Source organism: Rana temporaria, chromosome 12 (genome assembly GCF_905171775.1).
Source record: "Rana temporaria chromosome 12, aRanTem1.1, whole genome shotgun sequence".
Taxonomy (NCBI): Eukaryota; Metazoa; Chordata; class Amphibia; order Anura; family Ranidae; genus Rana; species Rana temporaria.
In genome coordinates this window covers 113,425,805-113,450,002 of record NC_053500.1, presented here as the reverse complement: position 1 = coordinate 113,450,002, position 24,198 = coordinate 113,425,805, and the positions used below count along the sequence as shown (strand labels likewise).

Below are 24,198 nucleotides of genomic sequence, written 5' to 3'. Positions count from 1 at the left end.
TTGTACCAAATGTAAAGTTGTCCTTTAAAAACCCCCAAAAAATGCTTTAATTTCACCTTCCCTGCCAACTCCAATGCATGTTGCTAAAATGGCGAAATTTAGCACAATTATTAAATTTTTCACTTTTTTTCCCCCATAACTGCCTAACCACGGAGGGAAAGTCAGTATAATATATTTGTAGTGGGGTGGATTCAGGTAGGGGCGCGCAAAACTGCGGCGGCGTAACGTATGACATTTACGTTACGCGGCAAGTGCTTGATTCACAAAGCACTTGCCTGTAAAGTTGCTGTGGCGTAGCGTAAAAGGGGCCGGCGTTAGCGCGTAATTCAAATGATCCCGTAGGGGGCGTGGATCATTTAAATTAGGCGCGTTCCTGCGCCGAACGTACTGCGCATGCGCCGTCCCTAAAATTTCCCGACGTGCATTGCGGTAATTGACGTCGCAAGGACGTCATTGGTATCGACGTGAACGTAAATGGCGTCCAGCGCCATCCAAGGACGACTTATGCAAACGACGTAAAAATGTCAAATCGCGACGCGGGAACGACGTCCATACTTAACATTGGCTGCGCCTCCTAATAGCAGAAGCAGCTTTACGACGAAAACTACGTACGCAAACGACGTAAAAAACTACCGCCGGGCGCACGTACGTTCGTGAATCGGCGTAAGTATGTAATTTGCATACTCTACGCTGACATCTATGGGAGCGCCACCTAGCGGCCAGCGTCAGAATGCACCCTAAGATTCGACGGCATAAGAGACTTACGCCAGTCGTATCTTAGGCTAAAGTCGGCGTATCGAGCTTTCTGAATACAGAAAGTAGATACGCCGGCGCTACTTAGCAATTACGCGGCGTATCTATGGATACGCCGGCGTAATTGCTCTCTGAATCTACCCCAATGAGCTACTAAGCTGTCCTTGGCTCACCTACACACATCCCAGCCTGGCTCCAGATGATGGACGTGCAATGCTTTTTGCACCTCAAGTTTGTTCATGTAGGTATTGATACTTGTGTCATCCAAACAGGGTACACCCAGTTTTATTGGCTTCTTTAACTTTGACAGCCTTTGCAACTTCTGTTGGAAAAAAAAAGAAGAATTAAAACTAAATCTACATAGTCTATGCAAAATAAATAAAAAAAAATTGACACAAGTTGGAGACAATTAAGAATTGATTTAGAAGATTTGTTTAGTACAGTAAGCGCCGGTTCACACAGTGACAACCCGACTTACAGCGCGACTTTGCAAGGCAACTTCAGCGCGACTTGGAGCAACTTACAACGCGACTTAAAGTTGCCTCCAGAACAGGCGACTTTGGCCAATCACAGAATAATCAGCTCTGTGGGAGGGAGGGGTTTGCCTAAGTAAACTATTTTCTCTTCCTGTAAAGTTGCTTCGGTTAAGAAACTGATCCGACTTTGGAGGCGACTTCCATTGAAATCATTGGGTACAAGTTGCCTAGAAGTTGCCTTGAAGTAGTACAGGAACCTCTTTTGAAGTCGGAGCGACTTCAGTAGTGTACATTAAGACGGCTCTCATTCACTTCAAAGGAATTTCTCATGTCGCGCGACTTTGGGTGACTTGGGGCGACACAAGTCGGATCCCAAGTCGCTGTAGCGTGAACCGGCAATTAAAGCCCATTCCCAACTTAGTTTTATTAACCCCTTAACGCCCGCCGCACGACTATTTACGTCCGCAAAATGGCACGGACAGGCAGAAGGACGTATATATACGTCCTTGCCTTCTAGCGGGTGGGGGGTCCGATCGAGACCCCCCCCGCTGCGTGCGGCGGGCGGATTCCCGCGGGGAGCGATCCGGGACGACGGCGCGGCTATTCGTTTATAGCCGCTCTGTCGCGATCGCTCCCCGGAGCTGAAGAACGGGGAGAGCCGTGTGTAAACACGGCTTCCCCGTGCTTCACTGTGGCGGCGTATCGATCGAGTGATTCCTTTTATAGGGAGACTCGATCGATGACGTCAGTCCTACAGCCACACCCCCCTACAGTTGTAAACACACACTAGGTGAACCCTAACTCCTACAGCGCCCCCTGTGGTTAACTCCCAAACTGCAACTGTCATTTTCACAATAAACAATGCAATTTAAATGCATTTTTTGCTGTGAAAATGACAATGGTCCCAAAAATGTGTCAAAATTGTCCGAAGTGTCCGCCATAATGTCGCAGTCACGAAAAAAAATCGCTGATCGCCGCCAATAGTAGTAAAAAAAAAATAATTAATAAAAATGCAAAAAAAAATATCCCCTATTTTGTAAACGCTATCAATTTTGCGCAAACCAATCGATAAACATTTATTGCGATTTTTTTTAACAAAAATAGGTAGAAGAATACGTATCGGCCTAAACTGAGGAAAAAAAAAATTTATATATGTTTTTGGGGGATATTTATTATAGCAAAAAGTAAAAAATATTGCATTTTTTTCAAAATTGTCGCTCTATTTTTGTTTATAGCGCAAAAAATAAAAACCGCAGAGGTGATCAAATACCACCAAAAGAAAGCTCTATTTGTGGGGAAAAAAGGACGCCAATTTTGTTTGGGAGCCATGTCGCACGACCGCGCAATTGTCTGTTAAAGCGACGCAGTGCCGAATTGTAAAAACGCCTTTGGGCATTTAGCAGCATATTGGTCCAGGGCTTAAGTGGTTAAATTGGACCTCCAGTACAAAAAAAATCTTTGCTAAGCAGCGCTTAGCTTTCCACGCCCCAGCATGTCCTCCTCCATGGATCAGCACCCAGCATCAGTTAATCCACTTCCTGTGAGCCCAGGATGTTAAGGACACACACCTAAGTGGTACATCACCACATCACACTGGACACACAGGAGAGTACCAGAGAAAGCAGTAAGGACATCACTACATGAGCACCATTCTCTGTAGCATTACACCCCCCCCACTGCTGAAGAAAATGTTTAAATGTACATTTTTGGTCTCTAGAACATCTTGATTCATGCTGAAAACTCCTAAGGTTGACTGAAATATCATGGAATAGTTCCAACGTTCCGGAGTCATGCAGAACAACTTTGTCAAGCATTTGATTAATAGTGTTGCTCACGAATATTTGCATTGCAAATATTCATTACGAATATGGCATATTCGAATATTCGTGAATAACTCGAATTATACATCAGACAGGAGGCTCATATCTTATTAACATCAGTTCTTGTTCTGGGAATTTATTCCCCTGTAGTCTATTCTACATATAATGAATATATTAATACATGTAAATAAATAATAAATTTAAATAATTATACGAATGAATAAATTATTGACTTATTAAATAAATATAAATAAATCAATGAACATAGATGTCTATAAATGAATAATTTATACAATCTATTTGATTGAATAAATAAATAAATATATAAATATATATAATAAACAAATTTTAAAATATAAACTATTAAACTATACTTTATATATAATTGAATAAATAAATACATATATATATATATATATAAATAAACAAATTATAACAATAATTGAATGAATTATAGAAATTACTATACAAGTTATAGTACATAACTTCCGTATCTTCCTGTGCTGCACGGCCGTGCTGTCCGCAGACAGCTGACTCTTCTCCTGTGGCTAGCGACAGATCCTTTACTCTCTACTGGTGCCACTGAAGTGGTGGACGCAGCCCTGGAAGGCCCTACCTACCTCAGTGCTGCACTGGTTCCTGAGCTGGTCGGTAGGTCCGACCAGACTACCAGGGCATCGGTTGTTCCAACCCACATGCACCCCTATGTCCGGATCTCCCGGCAAGGATATAACGCCCCTGAGTAGGGCATGGCGTCCCGTATGCGCCGTCACATTAATGTGGCCTCCGTCTCCCCGGCAGGGGAAGTAATTAACATGCCTCAGGCAGTACCCTCCCAGGACTGCCGACCCTCTGACTCCCCGGCAGGGGAAGTAAATAACATGCCCCAGGCAGTACCTTCCCAGGACTGCCGACCCACGGACTCCCCGGCAGGGGAAGTAAATAACATGCCCCAGGCAGTACCCTCCCAGGACTGCCGACCCATTGACTCCCCGACAGGGGAAGTAAATAACATACCCCAGGCAGTACCCTCCCAGGACTGCCGACCCTCTGACTCCCCGGCAGGGGAAGTAAATAACATGCCCCAGGCAGTACCTTCCCAGGACTGCCGACCCACGGACTCCCCGGCAGGGGAAGTAAATAACATGCCCCAGGCAGTACCCTCCCGGGCCTGCCGACCCACTGCCTTCCCAGACTCCAATCGACCCCCGAGCCTCGGGGAGATGCACATGCAGAGGCAGCGATCCGCTAGACGGACTGAGCCAGACTCCTCGTGGACTCTTCCAGAGTCGTCCGCGGAGTACGAGGCGGCTAACACCTTTGAGTCTGAGGATGACAATGATGATGATAATGATGATGATTATGTGAGCAGTGGGCACATGGCGCTCCATGACGACGCCAACCCTAGGTCCCAGGGTAAAACCTTATTGGACTCTTGTGGAGTACCATTTTTCGATCAGGAGGTAATTGGCCACCCACACTCCTATGACTGGGCACCTCTACCTGAGGTGATCCAATAGATCGAATGCTGGACCCGGAGATCGATCGGTACGCTAACCGGACAAGTTGAGGGTGGAATACTCACCCTTCCATTACCAAATACGGTGGTGCTCACTCCAGAGGTGGATCCCATAATCATTCAGTATTCCAGGAAGGGAATAGAGAGGGCCTTTGGGACCTCACAGTACTGGGTCTTAGATCTCTGGACCTATAACCTAACCCTACGCCTTAGTGAGCAGGCTACCGCCTCTGTAAGCCGGTTGACCTAGCACAATGGGATCACGCTAATTGATGATATCTTTAAGACGGTAGGACAAATGGAGTTATATTACCAGGCGTATACCTGGTTCACCATCCCATTCGGTTTTTCAAACCTAAACACCGTCCTAATGGACAACAGGTTGCTAGACCTTGGACCAAACAGCCGATAGTAGAGATGGACCCGCTCTCTTTGAACTTCCTCAACAACATCTTCCCGATCAGGAAGAAGAAAGGCGGTTTTTCGTCCGGTGGGAGCTTGAGAAATCTCACCAACTTACTGCCCTGTGGAACAAGGGTGAGGTTGAACATCTACTTGAACGACCTACTTCTAATGGCTGGTTCCCCTCGCCTAGCGAGCGAACACGCCTCCTGGATGGTCGGATCGCTTCGCGATCTGGGACTCCTCATAGATCATGAACACCTATTATCTCCCTATTTCAGGAGATAGAGTTTTTGGGGTTCTTGGTGGACACCAACCTAGCGATCCTTCGGCTACCCATACCCAATTAGCCGCCATCCGTTATTGTTATAATTTGTTTATTTATATATATATATATATATGTATTTATTTATTCAATTATATATAAAGTATAGTTTAATAGTTTATATTTTAAAATTTGTTTATTATATATATTTATATATTTATTTATTTATTCAATCAAATAGATTGTATAAATTATTCATTTATAGACATCTATGTTCATTGATTTATTTATATTTATTTAATAAGTCAATAATTTATTCATTCGTATAATTATTTAAATTTATTATTTATTTACATGTATTAATATATTCATTATATGTAGAATAGACTACAGGGGAATAAATTCCCAGAACAAGAACTGATGTTAATAAGATACTCGCCTCCTGTCTTCATATAATTAATATTTTCCGTCACAAGCTAGGAAAATCTCGAATTTCGCGGCCAAAATTCGCTATTCCGAATATTCTTATTTTTTCAAATTTATTTTTAAAACAGATCACATCCTAGTGATCTCCATCGACGTCTAAAAGCATTGCTGGTATGATTAGAGACCCTGGGCCGAGTAGCTAAGCTGAGGCGATCCTTTTATGTTGCCGAATATTCGCAATCGCGAATATTCGTATTACGAATATTCGCGAATACTTTCTCCGCCCTTCTTTTGCATCAGAGCCAATCAGAGTTCTCCTACCACAGTTGTCATAGGAGAGAGTGGAGTGTTTCTGTGCGTTTTTCCAGTGTATCACATCTTCAAAGAATTTTCCATCTTTTGTCCCGTGTCATCATTTGCATTTCACCTCTTTAATGAGAATAATAACTGTTTAACATAAAGACATTTAAGAGATGTCAACGTAAACGGTTTACTTGGCTTTTTTTTAACTCAACAGAATCAGGGGCCCCAGTGTGCGGTTGATCTTTACCTAACTCAATACAGGTCAGTCTAGAGGAGAGATCTGTATTTTCCAAATCTATGGTTATTCAATATTTATTAAACTAATCAATATACAAATTGGTCAAAGTAAACCCTCAAATCTATATAATAATGTATTTATTTTATTAATACCTTGTTGTTAGTTGCAGGGTCCATTACGTAAAACCACACTTTTTCCAAAGGGCAGGTAAAATTGAATGTTTCAAAATTTCGCAATCAATTTCGCATTCGCATTAGCGAAATTTCGCAATCAATTTCGCATTCGCATTAGCGAAATTTTGCAAAAAATTTTTTTGGACAAAATATCACGAATAGTTGATTTTAGCGGATATTTCACGAATATTCGTCTATATATTCGTGATATATCGCGAAATCGAATATGGCGTATTCCGCTCAACACTATTGATTAAGTGGTCCTGCCTGATTTCAAAGCGTTGGAATTATGATGTACATTATGATGTACACAAGCTTGCAGGCTCAGACCCCTTTCACACTGAGGAGTTTTTCATGCGTTTTAGCACTAAAAAATAGCACCAAAATACCGCCTGAAAAACTCCTGCCCTGCAGTCTCAGGCCTCGCACACACGACCGAGTTTCTCGGCAAAAACCAGCAAGAAACTTGCTGGGATTTTTTTTTTGCCGAGGAAACCGGTCGTGTGTACATTTTTCGACGAGGAAACTGTCGAGGATCCCATCGAGCCAAAAAGAGAGCATGTCTTCTTTTTCCTCGACGGGAATAGAGAAACTTGCCTTGTCGAGTTCCTCGACAGCCTAACAAGGAACTCGACAAGGAAAACAATGTGTTTCGCCCGTCGAGTTCCTCGGTGGTGTGTACGAGGCTTAAGTGGGAAAGCCTGTGGGCATTCACACTGAGGCGATGCGCTGGTGGGAGCACCGCGGAAAGGGGCCTCAGAGAAAAATAATACAGAGCTCAGGTTAGGAGACACCCGCTGTGTGCTGGAAGGGGGTAGGCTGTCTCCTGTGAGGCTGTTGTGTTGGGAAAAACTGTCAGAAGTAAATCCTGCAAATAGCAGAAAGAGGAGAGATCAGAGAGAAGCCATACTTGGAGCTTTGGATTCAGGCTAGCACACACCATACTTTGTTATTTTTTCATGTCTACCAACTTTACTAGGGAAGTTTATTTATACGTTTTTTTTTTTTTATCTATAGTACCCTGGCTAGCTGTACACTTTGGGGTAGATTCACGTAGATCTGTGTATCTTTGCGGCGGCGTAACGTATCCGATTTACGTTACGCCTCCGCAACTTAGACGGGCAAGTGCTGTATTCTCAAAGCACTTTCTCCGTAAGTTGCGGCGGCGTAGCGTAAATCGGCCGGCGTAAGCCCGCCTAATTCAAATGTGGGACAGGGGGGCGTGTTTTATGATAATGTTCTGTGACCCGACGTGATTGACATGCGCCGTCCGTGGAATTTCCCAGTGTGCATTGCTCCTAATATGCCGCAAGGACGTCATTGGTTTCGCCGTGAACGTAAATGACGTCCAGCCCTCATTCACGGACGACTTACGCAAACAACGTAACTTTTTCAAATTTCGACGCGGGAACGACGGCCATACTTAACATTGGTACGCCGCACTTACGCCACCATATAGCAGGGGTAACTATACGCCGGGAAAAGCCTAACGTAAACGGCGTAACTGTACTGCGTCGGCCGGGCGTACGTTTGTGAATTTGCGTATCTATCTGATTTACATATTTTGACGCATAAATCAGCGTACACGCCCCTAGCGGCCAGCGTAAATATGCAGTTACGATCCGACGGCGTCGGATCTAAGGGAAATCTATGCGTAACTGATTCTATGATTTAGGCGCATAGATACGACGGCGCAACTCAGATACGACGGCGTATCTGGAGATACGCTGTCGTATCTCCACTGAGAATCTGGCCCTTTATATACTGTACCTTGCACAGCAGGAAGACTTGGGTACTTACCGTGCGAAAATTGGAGTGGACTTTAGTGGAGTATATACCAGGAATATAAACTACAAAGTGGTCTCCTAAATCCCTGTAATAAAAAAAAAGATTTGAAAATTCAGTGCTAAAAGACATTCATTGCAAATGATTACCGCTCTTCTTCTGCTGTTCTACATCAATTGATGTAAATATTCTTCTTGCTTGAATTTCTCACTTCCTGTTCCTCCTCAGTAAACTTGCCCCCATCTATGGGGGTTAGTCAGCCAAAACAGCTTACTGAGGAGGACCAGGAAGTGAGAAATTCAGACAAAGAAAACAAAGAAAAAAAAAACATTTAGAAGGGAAATCAAAGGAAAGGGTAAGTGAACCAACAATGCACTAGCTTAATGGAACCTATTTAGAAAATAAAAAAACAAAACCTTTACAACCCCTTTAACAAATGAAACAGAAACGAAAATATATATATATTCTGTCGTACACATGTCTATACATTTTGTGGTGCTTTATCAGTCTTTTTACCTTGAGGAACCCATAAAAAAATTTGAGGATCCATCCAAATTATTTTCTTAAATGAGTTGTAAAGGTTGTGAGCATCCCCCTGCGCCTGCTCACAACCACGTCGGAACAACTGCCTAAACTACACCGGATCACTGCGTACGGCGTTAACGTAACCTACGCCCAGCCAGACACGCGTCCAGCGTAAAATACGCCGGCTTGTGTTCCCTGGTGCAGACCTTTGCATGTCTGCTGCTGGGTTGCACCTCCTTTATGGGGAATAACTTTATGCCGGACATACAACTTACGCGCACCTCGCGTAGCCTGCGTCGGGCGCACGTACGTTCCTGAATCGCCGTATTTCCCTCATTTGCATGTTTGAATGGCTAATCAATGGGAGCGGCACCATGCACCCAGCCTAAATGTGCGCCCATCCTACGCCGGCGTTATCAAGCTACGTCGGCAGGGTGTAGCCTGGTTTGTGGGTCTGGCGCACAGATACGACGGCGCACATTTGCACTGACGTCGGCGTAACTTGTTATACGCCGGTGTAAGTGCTTTGTGAATCTGGGCCATAGTGTTTGGGGGTTTTGTGTAATCTTGAGGCCTAAACATTTTTTTTAAACATGTGTGCAAAAAAAAACGAAAGGGTTAATGTGTATAAGCAATATATCCTTCTATAGGAAGAGAAAAATACATATATATGGGACAGTATTTTGCAATACCTTATCTCTCCAGGTTTCCCGTGCTCGCATTTCTTGTACAAATTGTAACTATTCAGCCCGATCGCACGAGCTTGGGAATATGCAAGTATTGTCTAGAAAAAGAGAAAAATCATTAATGGGGTTCTTTCATGTTTGAATGGGGTTCTTTGATGTTTGTTCTGGGTCTGAGACTCAAAAGAACTGCATTGCATAACTCATACATGCAGCTGCAGGAAAAGTGTGCTTTAAAGCACAGCCACCGCAAGGCCGAGGTGGCCTGAGGATGTGTGCTGAGAGCGTGCTGACTGTAATTCTAGCACACTGATGGAGCTGTCACTGTCAGCTGTCACTGATCTCGAGGCAGTGTAACAAGCTCCAAATCATGTCATTGCTGTAAGAGCCAATCACAGCAGTCACATGATCCAAGCCATGCCACCTACCAGCATTATACACCATTAACCTTCTGAGCGGTGTTCCCGAGTCAGACTCGGGGTGAGATTTTTTGGCTACTATTGGTAACCCCGAGTCAGACTCGGGCTCGCCTCGCTGTAGCCACAGACAAAGTTACTTACCTTGTCCCTGGATCCAGCGATGCCACCGCGCTGTGTGAGCGAGCGGGACCTCACTCGATTCACACAGTGCCTCTGTGTGCCGCCGATCTCCGTTCCCTGCGACGTTACGACGCACGGGAGCGGAGATCGGCGCCAAATTCAAAAAGGTAAACAAACACAATACATACAGTATACTGTAATCTTATAGATTACAGTACTGTATGTAAAAAATACACACCCCCCTTGTCTCTAGTGGTCTGCCCAGTGTTCTGCATGTACTTTTATATAATAAAAACTGTTCTTTCTGCCTGCAAACTGTAGATTGTCCATAGCAACCAAAAGTGTCCCTTTATGTCAAAAATGGTTTTAGAGCAGCTAGAAAACAGCGATAATAAATTATAATCACTTGCAGAATTGTGCGATAGCGATTTGTGGGGAAATTGGTCATAAAAAAAATAAAAGTAATGACAGCGACAATTCTGCAACTGAGCAAATTTCAGTGATTTTGAGTTGATTACATTATTGAATAATTTTTATTTTAATTATATTATTATTTGTTATAATTATTTATAATTATTTATTATATTATAATTTTGTTTTTAAAAAAAATTCATACCCGGGATGCCTACTAGACTCTTGTTTGGTCAGATTTAAGTGAGTTATTACTAAGAATTACAGGCCTACAGTATAAAACGCCAAATTTCCTTGCAAATAATGGTACCGCTTTCAGCACCTTTTTTCTGAAATAATCATACCGCCAGGGAGGTTAAAGGGTCACCCAGAGGTGGTGTGAAGGGGTTAAAGTGGACCTGAGTTTAAAACATGAGGATTTCTTATGTGTAGCGGTACCCCAGCAGGGGCTGCTGAATGTAGTGGTCCATCTGTCACCCTGCCCTAGCCAGGCACACACTTTTCAATCACTCAGAGACATGAAAGCAGTCCTTGCACTTGTTTTTTTATGTTTTATTCAGGGGAATTTAACTTGGATGGGAATGGGAAACTTATGAGATGTCCAGGTAATCAACAGTCAATATTGGGACCAACTATATACACCACGGTATCTACAATCTCCTCTTTTCCTCCTGCACGTCCTTGCTTTCAGAATATTACGCCTCACTCATCCAGCACATCACTTGCTTGCACTTCCCAAACTAGCTAGCACTTTAGGCCTGACACTGGCTCAGCCAGGCCTTAAGCAGATGCCCTTTGCAGGCAGGAACCACATAAATACAAATGGCCATAGCAACACACTATGGTGTAGCAAAAATAGAAAGTTACGGTGCATTGCCATGAAATGAGATTTGCCATGGAATGAGATGGTCCGCCTCCATCTCATCCTATTGGCTCACTCATGTCACGTGACAAAACATCAGTCACAGCTAGGCTATCATAGGGAGAGGATCTCCTCTCCCTGTGATAGCCCGATAGCACTGTCAGCAGCGTGCCTCCCGCTCCCCGATTAAGTACACCCCGCGCCCGCTCTACTCCCCGTCCCCCGCACCCCGCACACTACTCCCCGTCCCCCGTTAAGGCTCAGGGAACGGGGCGAGTCTACGCTATTAGCGTAGACCTAGCGTTGGATACGTTAGTAGCATAAACCTCATGCGCAGGTTTACGCTACTAACGTAGCCTACGCTAGGTCTACTGGGCTGGTGTTGAAAATACTGCGCATGCGCAGGTTTACGCTACTAACGTATCCAACGCTAGGTCTACGCTAATAGCGTAGACTTGCCCCGTTCCCTGAGCCTTAACGGGGGACGGGGAGTAGAGTGCGGGGTGCGGGGGACGGGGAGTAGAGCGGGCGCGGGGTGTACTTAATCGGGGAGTGGGAGGCACGCTGCTGACAGTGCTATCGAGCTATCACAGGGAGAGGAGATCCTCTCCCTATGATAGCCTAGCTGTGACTGATGTTTTGTCACGTGACATGAGTGAGCCAATAGGATGAGATGGAGGCGGACCATCTCATTCCATTGCAAATCTCATTTCATGGCAATGCACCGGTGCTAGCTATCACTGTGGCTACTGCTCCCGGTACCACCTCTTCAGGCACTGTCAGCCCTCCTGGCTGCAGTTGCCCCTCTCCTCTGCCCGTGCCACCACAATCCTCCAGACTGGCTCTGCACCCATCCCAGACCGCTCCATCTCAGGCGTGCCTCCCAGTCCTCTCTACTGTGTGAACACTCACCAGCCCTCTTGGCTGCCTCTGTGGAACTCCTGAAGACATGCTTGGCAGTGTTCTCCCACTGTCCTCTCTTGCTCCTCCTGGTCATGACACCTCTGAAAACCCCAGGCAGCTCCACCTCACCTCTCTGTCCAGAAAACACCAAAATATTCTGGAAAGAAGTGGGAGGTCACCTTTGAGTCAATCAGCACTAACCTGAGCCACTCCCAGCCCAGATCAAAACACAGCTGCCAGCCAAGCCTGGAAATTGACTTGTCCTCACAAAATGTAATACTGTTCTAGCACACTAGAGGGTGCTACATATGTAATAAGCAGTATCATGAAAACAAACCTTTTTAGGTGGATTCAGGTAGGTGGGCGCATCCTTGCGGCGGCGTAGCGTATCGTGTTTACACTACGCCGCCGTAAGTTAGCAAGGCAAGTACTGTATTCACAAAGTACTTGCCTGCTAAGTTACGGCGGCGTAGCATAAATGGGGCCGGCGTAAGCGCGCCTAATTCAAATGAGGATGTGGGGGGGCGTGTTTTATGTATATGAAGTGTGACCTGACGTGATTGACGTTTTTTAAGAACGGTGCATGCGCCGTCCGTGTACATATCCCAGTGTGCATTGCGGCTAAGTATGCCGCATGGACGTATTGGTTTCAACGTGGACGTAAATTACGTCCAGCCCTATTCACGGACGACTTACGCAAAATTTTCAAATTTCGACTAGTTCAGCTATTTGATGGAATAACTATACGCCTGAAAATGCGTATAGATAGCAGCGTAGCCATTGACGTAGCCATTGGCTCCCGCTGCTGTCAATCAAAGGCAGTGACACGGCCGTCGGGGCCGAGTCATACACTCGGCAGCTATGCACGACGAGTGTATAACACGAAAGCGTGCCCGAAAGGTAACCCCCTCGGGAGAGACCTTTCCAGAGGCGGTTAGCTCTTGTGGGGAGGAGCCAAGAACCTTTAGTGTCACTTTAAGTTAAACCTGACAGAACTAACATATGGAAGCTGCCAGGGTAGCATGTCATTGTTGACACTGATTTTTTTATTTTTTTATTTGGCATCCGACTGCTTTAATCCTTTTATAGATTTGTACTCCCTAATACACTCCCCATTGTTAATACACGATGTATGTGCAGAATATTTTGTGTAAATGACAGTAAGTTATAGTTTCCTTTGGGAATTCTTAAAATAGATCTAATACTCACTTTTACTTTGCACGTCTGGTCTTTGGCCTTTACAAATTCACATTTATTATCCTTACAGCAGGCAGCTTGCAGTTCTGACCACAATCTAAAGCAACAAAAAATCGAAAACATATATGTGCAGACGCCTTATTTGTTCTTCTATTAGTACAAGGGTAGGCAACCTCGGCACTCCAGTTGTGGTGAAACTACAAATCCCATCATGCCTCTGCCTCTAGGAGTCATGCCTGTGATTGTCAGGGTCTTGCAATGTATCATGGGACTTGTGGTTTCACCACAGCTGGAGGGTTGCTTACCCCTGTATTAGTAGATATACATAACAGTCACAGAACTTTAAAGTCCAATTCTGGAAAACTTGAAAATTATTTCTTATAGTGGGGCTTCGTCTGCACTGTAAGGCCCCTTTCACACTGAGGCGGTTTGCAGGCGCTATTGTGCTAAAAAATAGTGCCTGCTAACCGACCGTTAACAGCGGCTGCTGTTTCTCTAGTGTGAAAGCACGAGGGCCCGCTCCAAACATCCTGCTAAAAGCATCTTTGGAGCGGTAAAAGCATCTTTGGAGCGGTGAGAGGAGCGGTGTGTTTACGGCTCCTCCACCGCTCCTTCCCATTGAAAGCAATGGGAAACCGTGGCTATACCCCCGGCAATGCGCCTCTGCAGAGGCGCATTGGGGCGATATTAACCCTTTTACGGCCGCTAGCGGGGGTTAAAACCACACCGCTAGCGGCTGAATACCGCCGCAATTCCGACGGCCACCACACCTCCCGCCCCAGTGTGAAAGGGGCCTAAGGGTCAATTGCTTGGTCTAGGGGAGAGTGAAAGCTTTTTTACTTACCGCATCCTCCATTCCCCAGGTGGCAATCCAGAAAAGGCCTACGGACCCTGCACTGGTCTTGATGATTCCAGGACCTTAGACTACTAGGGGAGAAGACACTGCGAGGAAAGGTCTTGCAATGTGTAGGATTTGAGCATTGGGTAAGTACAAGGCTTTTTTTCAGCGGAAACGTGGGGGAACGCAGTTCCGGCACCTCTAGCACTGGATGTATGTAATGGTAAGGGGTGCTGGGATATACTGGAGGGTCTATTGATGCTAGCTGCTAGAAGGGTTCTATAGTTGGGAGGGTCTGTTTTTTCTGGTGGGGATCTATTGTTGAGGGAGGCATCTAATTAGGCTTGGGAGTAATCTATTGTTGAGGGAAGGGTCTGTTGTGGCTGTGATGCATCTACTGTTGATGGAGGGGTCTATTGTTGCTGGCTGCTATTGATGTTGGCTGCTAGGAGATATATTTTTGCTGGAGGGGGTCTGTTGTTGCTGAAGTGGGTTTATTGTTTTATGGATCATAAAATGTTACCTCTATTTGCTTCCATTGGCCAAAAGAAGTGCTAAGTGAAAAGCAGGTAAGTATAGGCAAAACACAGGATCACTTCACAGACCCCCGCACCCCACCAACCTGCTGGGGGCAATAAACTGATTACAGAAAAATGTACTGAAAATATTTCCGAAATATTTCACTTACTTGGTGTCTATTAGACCATGATAATAGGCAAAGTAAAGAAGAGAGTTATCGTTTATCTCATAATCAGTTAGTCCATTTCCTATAGCAATTCCCTGCAAATATATAAACATATATTACATACAAAAAAACAAAACCTTTTTAATGCATCGTCAAAATACATGTACATTTCCCCATGTTTATATTTAACCACTTAAGACCCGGACCTTTAGGCCGCTAAAGGACCCGGCCAGGTTTTGCGATTCGACACTGCGTCGCTTTAACAGACAATTGCGCGGCCGTGCGAAGTGGCTCCCAAACAAAATTGGCGTCCTTTTTTTCCCACAAATAGAGCTTTCTTTTGGTGGTATTTGATCACCTCTGCGGTTTTTATTTTTTGCGCTATAAACAAAAATAGAGCGACAATTTTGAAAAAAATGCAACATTTTTTACTTTTTGCTATAATAAATATCCCCCAAAAATATATAAAAAACGTGTTTTTCCTCAGTTTAGGCCGATACGTATTCTTCTACCTATTTTTGGTAAAAAGAGATCGCAATAAGCATTTATCGGTTGGTTTGCGCAAAATTTATAGCGTTTACAAAATAGGAGATATTTTTATTGCATTTTTATTAATTCTTTTTTCTTTACTACTAATTGGCGGCGATCAGCGATTTTTTTCGTGACTGCGACATTATGGCGGACACTTTGGACAATTTTGACACATTTTTGGGACCATTGTCATTTTCACAGCAAAAAATGCATTTAAAATGCATTGTTTACTGTGAAAATTACAATTGCAGTTTGGGAGTTAACCACAAGGGGGCGCTGAAGGGGTTATGTATGACCTAATATGCGTTTCTAACTGTAGGGGGTGTGGCTGTAGGTGTGACATCATCGATTGTGTATCCCTATAAAAGGGATCACACGATCGATGACGGAGCCACAGTGAAGAACAGGGAAGCTGTGTTTACACACAGCTCTCCCCGTTCTTCAGCTCCGAGGACCGATCGCGGGACTCCAGCGGCGATCGGGTCCGCGGGTCGCACGGTCACAGAGCTTTGGACCGGGGTCGCGTGCACGCGCCCACGACCCACGGCTGGGCACTAGCACAGGACGTACCTGTACGTGCATGTGCCCAGCCGTGCCATTCTGCCGACGTAAATGTGCAGGAGGCGGTCCTTAAGTGGTTAAAAACATACATGTTGATCTGCCAGAAATCCAGTTCTGTTCCAGTGTTATTTTGGCAGCAAATTTCGATTTAAAACTGCATTTTAGTTTTAGTCCCATTTTAGTCATCGTATTTTTGTAGACTAAAATCTCCAGTACATTTTAGTCTAAAGTTTACAGACCCTGGTGTTTTTGGCCTGATAAGATTCACACAAGTTGACACAAAGGGGTTTTAATGGCTATTAAAGATAACCATCCTCACATGTTATCTGTTTGCTTGTAATTAGTGTGTGTGTACAAAAGATCAGTGAGTTTCTGGACACCTGACAGACCCTTGCATCTTTCATCCAGTACTGCACTGAGGTTTCTGGATTCTGAGTCATGGGGAAAGCAAAAGAATTGTCAAAGGATCTGTGGGAAAAGGTAGTTGAACTGTATAAAACAGGAACTGGATATAAAAAAGATATCCAAGGAATTGACATTGCCAATCAGCAGTGTTCAAACTCTATTCAAGAAGTGGAAAATTAGGGGATTTGTTGAAAGTAGGTAGACCAACCAAAATTTTAGCCACAAAAAAAAAAAAAAACAGCATATAACTTCAGGTAAAATACAGGACTCTCTGAAAACATGTGGTGTGGCTGTTTCAAGATGCACAATAAGAAGGCACTTGAAGAAAGATGGACTGCATGGTCGAGTTGCCAGAAGAGAGCCATTACTACGTAAATGCCACAAAGTATCCCACTTACAATGCGCCAAACAGCACAGAGACAAGCCTCAAACCTTCTGGCACAAAGACATTTGGAGTGATGAGACCAAAGTTTCAATTTTTGTCCACAACCATAAACACTACATTTGGAGAGGTGTCAACAAGGCCTATGATGAAAGGTAAATTATTCCTACTGTGAAACACGGAGGTGGATCGCTGTTGAACCACGAGTGAAAGAAAAGTTTTTGTGTTATTCATATTCTCAAAAAAATGGCCAAAAATCATAAATTCTGCCAGGGTATGTAAATTTATGAGCACAACTGTATTCTATTATATATTATGTTATTCTAAAGTGTTTTCTGACTACATAGAAGTCATATATTGTACGTCATGGGAAGGGTATGACCTCTGTAGGGACCATATTGTTCCTCATGTTGTATTGTCTGTACAGCAGAAAAACAAAAAAATTTAAAACTTTAAATTACGGCTGTGCAAATTAACTTTTAATTAAACGATTAATCTTTAATTTTTTTGATCGATCAAAATCTTTTTGATCGATTAAAATTCTTTTGATTGGTACTCACCTCTCTGCCGGCTTCTGGGCCTTCATGGAGTTCCGTCGGAGATCCAGTAACATCACGGACACCGGCGGGGCTTGCCGTGTCCATCTGAAGGGCTCCTTTGCTGGGCCTTCATATCTGCATGCCGGCGGGACCTTACTATCTGCCACACGCAAGAGCTGTTACACTTCCCTCTATCAACCTTGGATTCCACAACTATCCACTGGGAGTTGTGATAGTTCCCTTCATGGGACATCTACATGCCGACGGACTGATGTTAACCTCTCCTCATCTTGATTAGGCAGTGGTATCGTTGTACACATTTTTATACCAGTATCGTACTTGGCTACATGTTTTTATGACTGCTTTTGGTATCGTTTGGTATTACTCGCACCATTTTTACAGTTTATGTAGCTACATCGATTTTATCTCCAAGGAGATCAGCTAAAAGTAGTTGGATCTTTATATGCGTTATAATTAATCGAAATTAGTCGATTAATCGATAAAAAAAAAACGATTAATCGAACAGAAAAATTTTGATCAGTAACAGCCCTACTTTAAATAAAAACAGTAGAGAAGAGCAACAGAATCTATATAGTATGGTTCGCTCGCAATCAAGCAAATGCTCATAGATTATGACTGACCTTTGACAGTACAATTGGTAATATTTTGCTGCCATTTTATGTGATTTTTGTAGACTGCTGAACTCCGTGCAAGTCCCTTTTTTTCAGAAAAAAAAAACTCTTACAGGCTTTATGACAAATTGTGTCTGCTGTTTTGGTAGCTGACTGTAAATCAAGCAAGTTTTTGGCAAAGTAGAGTGCGCGTGCCCGGCGGGCAGATCGCCACCGGGCACACGCAATCGCTCGTTACAGAGCGGGGACCGGGAGCTGTGTGTGTGTAAACACACAGCTCCCGGTCCTGTCAGGGAGAGAAATGCTGATCTTCTGCTCATACAATGTATGAACAGAAGAGCAGTCATTTCCCCTAGTGAGGCCACCCCCCCTACAGTTAGAACACACCCAGGGAACATACTTAACCCCTTCCCCGCCCCCTAGTGCTAACCCCATTCACTGCCAGTGGCATTTTTATATTAATCCAATGCATTTTTTAGCACTGATCGCTAGAAAAATGCCAATGGTCCCAAAAATGTGTCAAAAGTGTCCGAAGTGTCCGCCATAATGTCGCAGTACCGAAAAAAAAACGCTGATCGCCGCCATTACTAGTAAAAAAAAAAATATTAATAAAAATGCCATAAAAATAACCCCTATTTTGTAAATGTTATAACTTTTGCGCAAATCAATCAATAAACGCTTATTGCGATTTTTTTTTTACGAAAAATATGTAGAAGAATACGTATCGGCCTAAACTGAGGGAAAAAAAAATGTTTTTTTTATATATTTTTGGGGGATATTTATTATAGCAAAAAGTAAAAAATAATTTTTTTTTTCTAAATTGTCGCTCTATTTTTGTTTATAGCGCAAAAACATAAAACCGCAGAGGTGATCAAATACCACAAAAAGAAAGCTCTATTTGTGGGGAAAAAAGAACGCCAATTTTGTTTGGGAGCCACGTCGCACGACCGCGCAATTGTCAGTTAAAGCGACGCAGTGCCGAATCGCAAAAAGTGCTCTGGTCTTTGACCAGCAATATGGTCCGGGGGTTAAGTGGTTAAGGGAGCTATAGCGATTAGGTCATAATTTAACAGCCTGATCAATATTTTACATCTAACAGTTCATCCATAAATCGTTTTCTAAAAATGTATTCTGAGTCTTACTGTATAAAATAAGGTCTCACCTTCAGGTTTATACTATCATCTTTTGACAATTCAACAGCCAGGTTTGGAACATAAAAGCCTCCATAACTTTCTCCTGCAATGTAAAATTCATTTTCACTGAACTCTGGGAACAGACGAAAAAAATCTTTCATTGCCATGTAGTTGTCCCGAGCAACCTGAAAAAGAAGGCTTGCGTGAGATATGTACAAAGGTAGATAACACCGAAATACAGCAAAGGTAAAGAAAGCCTTTAAAAGATAGAGGAAGGATTCGAAGAAACAAAAAACTGTTTACTGAAATTGGTAACAGAAAATAACACGCAGGCACAGTTTGCCCTCTATTTTTAGGGTAAAAAAGTGAGTGTAAGGCCTCGTACAACGATAGGTTAACCAGAGGACAACGGTCTGAAGGAAAAGTAGCAAGTTGGCTTTTTTTTAACCTAAGGTTAAATAACCTATGGGGCCCACACACGATCGATTTTGACCGATGAAAACGGTCCATTAGACCGTTGTCCTCTGGCTAACCTATCGTGTGTACGAGGCCTTATACGCCAATAAATACAGTAAATACATGTTTACAACAATAGATACAATTTTGTCTTAGGTTATTAGGTTGTTTTCTGGGGGAGACACTAAAGGACTGAAAGGTACATATAGACCGTATGCTACACAATGATAAATAACAAAAATTCACCTGTGTGTCATTTATTTGATAGCTTTTGTCATCAGAATAGGAATATCCAACACCAGCCGGGGTTTCCAGGTACAGCATATTTGCAATCTAAACAGAGTAAAAGCAAAGGTGTGACAGGAAGCTCACAATGAATCTTATATATGCTGTCAGCTATATACTTTTGGTATCCACAGGATGCTGTCCTAGAAATTACTGGGCCAGATTCTCTAAGATTCTGCGTTGGCGTAGTGTAAGCCATTTACACCACGCCACCGCAACTTACTGGAGCAAGTGCCGTATTCTCCAAGCACTTGCTCCGTAATTTGCGGCGGCGTAGTGTAAATGACCCGGCGTATGGCCGCGTAATTCAAAGGGGGCGGCTTGTATTCAAATTAAGCGTGCCCCCGCGCCGATCGAACTGCGCATGCGCCGGGCGGAAAAAGAGCCCAGTGCACATGCTCCAGCTCACGACGGAAAACGTCAATGATGCCGACGTGAGCGTCATTGACGTAAAGTCGTATTCGCGGACGACTTAGTAAAACGACGTAACCGACGGAAAAAGACGACGCTGACCCAACGCCATACTTAACATGGCATACGGCGGGCTGGCGTAAGGTTACCCCTCATATAGCAGGGGTAACCTTACGCTTACGGAAACGACGACTACGCGACGCAAATTAGTTCGGGAATCGGCGTATCAGACTCATTTGCATAGTCAAATAAGAACTGAACGTAAACGCCACCTAGCGGCCGGCGTCGCATTACATTTAAGATCCGACGGTGTAAGTGACTTACACCTGTCGGATCTTGGCCGTATCTATGCGAAAATGATTCTAGGAATCACTCGCATAGATACCCGGGCTCAGAAACAGAGATACAACGGTGTTTCCTGAGATACACCGTCGTAACTCCTCTGAGAATCTGGCCCACTGTCTGTACAGAGAAGTCAATATCATTACTAAAAATATTACACCTAAAACTGAACTAGCTTTTTATTGGCAATACAGCATTTACAACTTGGGCCAGTTTCCATGTACATTCCCCAAATCTCTGCTCTCACAATTGACACTTGAATCACAATTTTATCATCCAACATGGTCATTTTGGGTTATTAGTTCATGAAAGACAGTATTTATGATGACATACATTAACAAAACGATTTGGAATACTGATTGACGGAACAGAAGAAAACAAGAAATATATGTGGTTAGTAGGTGTGTTTACCCTTCGATTGCCATAATATATACTACTGTATACATCCTTTGCATTTATATTATTATGCTATACAGAGCTTTTTTTCTCCGAAAATAGGTGCAGGAACTCAACCACGACCCCGTTCAGATTTCACAAACAGTAGAAGGGTCTTAAAGGGGCATTAAATACCAGGATTGCATTACATACAGAGTGCAGAGTTCAGGGGGTTACACACAGAGTGCAGAGCTGTCACTTGTAAACACAGAAGCCAGACTTCTGTGTTTACAAGTGATTGTGGTGAGCAGGCACCAAAGGGTCTGAGCCAAAGGTGGTGGAACTGAGTTCCCCCAAGTTCCCCCTGAAAAAAAGCCCTGATGCTATATCAGTATATAGGGGGTACCATCCAATGTGATGCAATGTTAATTTTTCCCATATTGTGCTATTGTTTGGATTTGAGTCAATTGAGAAGAGAAAACAACTTTCAAATAGTTACACGCAGGTACTACGAGTGAGGTAAGCTGATGGGATTGGGTTTGGTAGCCCACATGTAACAGATTTGGCTTTCCATGGTGATTGGGAAACATAACAGTTCTGAAAGTTTAGAACCCATGCCCAACTACCAGATGAATGCAAGGTTTGTATTAATTTTTATGTAGTCCCTATAAGACTGCTTCATTCTACCTGGTCAGCCTCAAGTAGTACCTTACAGATGACATGATACTGCATTTAAGAAAGCGAATAAATACTACCTTATTCCAGGAATGAGGATTGCTTTTCAGTGTGTTGCCGCCTTCTTGTACCTAGTATCAGAAGGCAATTAAAATGAAAATATGTCTGAGGTGTTTACAAGGAAATCAACCAAAAATTCTATTTCCAAGGTTCTACTTGTTCTGTGTTTAAAAACTCTGATTCTAGAAAACCCCAATATCTGTATAAATATTCCCGATCTCTCCACAATGTCAAAAGTAAAATTGTTACCGTGTTTCCCCGAAAATAAGCCCGGGTCTTATATTAATTTTGGCAACAAAAGACACAGTAGGGCTTATTTTCGGGGTAGGTCTTAACATGTAATGTGCTGTCTTTTCTCCCCCTCTCTCTCCCTGCCTGACAGGAATCCCCAGTGTAAACGGAGTTAAAATGCTTGTAAAATCCTATAATCCACTCTATTACAGTAGTATATCATGTATAATGTGTGTGTTTCTGTAATATAATTGTGCCAAATACCTTCGTTCATCGCTTCTGTGACCCGCCAGAGCTCTCTTCCCCGCAATTATATTACAGAAACACACACATTGTACATTATATAATACTGTAATAGAGTGGATTATAGGATGTTACAAACATTTTAAACTAGGGCTTATTTTCGGGGTAGGGCTTATATTGCAGCCCTCCTGGAAAATAACGCTAGGTCTTATTTTCAGGGAAACACAGTAGTGTGTTCTAATAAACTACTGATAGTTAAGGAAAACAGGTGCATTGCTATGCAAGGCAAAGCAACAGGTTCCTTTGTCATAGCTGGTCCCTGCAGCATTTTACAGTATGCGTAATTGGGCTAAGCCAAAGGTGAAGAAGAATATTATGTAATCGCCAAATTAAAGTGGATGTTTTTTTTTTTTATGTCACAATGTAGAGTATAACATTTCCTATCATATGTGCCCAGTCTTGCCACACAGAGTTAATCCAGCGCTGAGCAATCCTCTTTTAATGTTCAGTGAAAATGAACAGAATTCCAGATAAAAATTATAAAGTCCGTTTCTCTGTTCTTGCTTTGTGTTAGAGGTTATTTACATATCTAGCTTGGACATGTTTATCATATGTTATGTTATGTTTATCATAATATGAGGTGATCCAAAGATCATTGTATATTACCAGGATGTGTTATGTGGGGGAGGGGTGGATTTCTCACTTTTTATACTGTGAATCACCTCATATTATAATAAATAAAAAGGCCAGTATGGTGGCCTGAGTTTATGGGAGGAGCCCGGAGGGTATTTAAGCAGCCCACTCACACATGCTCTTTGTCAGTTCAGTGTGCGGTACTACACGTCACTGGGCCGACTCTTCCCAGCTCACCTCATGTCCGTGAGTCTGCGCATTCAATCGCATTCGACACCCTCCCACCCTTCCCTTTTTCAGGGCACTTCTCAGCATAACCTTCTTCAATTAACTACCCATTACTTACCTTGGGTATGCCCCCTTTTCTTGGCATACTGACCAGACCACCAAGGCACACTTCAGGTCTATTTATGTTGTAAGTCTTGTCGCGTGTTTATGTGATCCACATCACTCTCGGTCAGAGGGTAACGACCATAAACATAACATAACATATGATAAACATGTCCAAGCTAGATATGTAAATAACCTGTCAGTCAAAGCAAGGAGACAGAAATTGACTTTTTATTTAGACAGGTTTTTATCTGTAATTCTGTTAATTTTCACTTAACATTAAAAGAGGATTGCTCAGCGCTGGATTAACTCTGTGTGGCAAGACTGGGCACAGATGATAGGAAATCTTATACTCTACATTGTGACACCCACTTTAATTTACTGTATTAGATCTTCCACAGTCTTAAAGACCTTCTAACTTCCCCAGTGTGTCAACTTTAGAGGCTTGAGTGGTCATTTGCCAAGCACCCATGTGGTTTTAAGGGGAAGAAGTCACATGCTCGACAATATCCAATATTACTGATTATTTTCCGATGGCAAACAGACTTACTGGGAGGCCAAGGGTGAGAATATAAAGCAGAGAGACCAGCGTTAAAATCCAGCTACTTTGCACTGAACGAGCAATGCTAATGCTGACTTTAAGAGTCTGTGTGGGCTTATTGTGATGGCACCAGTTTGAGATGCTTCTGAGATCATTCAGAATGTACTGACGGGTGGATTTGACCTGCATCAAGTGAGTTTTGTTTTCCCATAGATTTTTACAGGAATGCAAGACCCATCTGATGCAGACAACCAACACGGGTCCTAAAGGAAACCAAATGAGCAAGAGATATGGAGGCCTTTACCTTTTACCTTTAAAAAAAAGAGATATGGAGGCCACCATTATTGACTCTACTACGTAGAATGATAGTTGGCTAGCTCTCAGGCCTCGTACACACGATCAGTCCAAACCGATGAAAACGGACTGAAGTTCAGTTTCATCGGTCCAAACCGACCGTGTGTACGTCCCATCAGTCTGTAGTCCTTCAGTCCAAAAACAGAGAACTTGCTTTAAAATTGGACCGATGGACGCCTGACCGATAGGTCAAAACCGATGGTTAGTACGCAAAAGCATCGGTTCCAAACCCGGGCATGCTCAGAATCAAGTCGACGCATGCTTGGAAGCATTGAA

At 43.3% G+C, this 24,198-nt stretch overlaps 1 protein-coding gene across 2 annotated transcripts in view; it reads right to left on the bottom strand.

The window, feature by feature from the left end:
* Positions 1 to 24,198, bottom strand: part of LOC120918572 (lysosomal protective protein-like) — a 53,341-nt gene that overhangs the window by 18,543 nt on the left and 10,600 nt on the right. For both annotated transcript variants that reach the window (XM_040330227.1, XM_040330225.1), the window contains exons 4-11: positions 21,611 to 21,661; positions 19,689 to 19,775; positions 19,016 to 19,171; positions 14,807 to 14,898; positions 13,293 to 13,377; positions 9,378 to 9,469; positions 8,176 to 8,248; positions 927 to 1,075 (exon numbers count right to left, since the gene is read on the bottom strand). In XM_040330227.1, the coding sequence (XP_040186161.1) occupies positions 927 to 1,075; positions 8,176 to 8,248; positions 9,378 to 9,469; positions 13,293 to 13,377; positions 14,807 to 14,898; positions 19,016 to 19,171; positions 19,689 to 19,775; positions 21,611 to 21,661 (785 nt within the window). The remainder of the gene's footprint in view (positions 1 to 926; positions 1,076 to 8,175; positions 8,249 to 9,377; positions 9,470 to 13,292; positions 13,378 to 14,806; positions 14,899 to 19,015; positions 19,172 to 19,688; positions 19,776 to 21,610; positions 21,662 to 24,198) is intronic.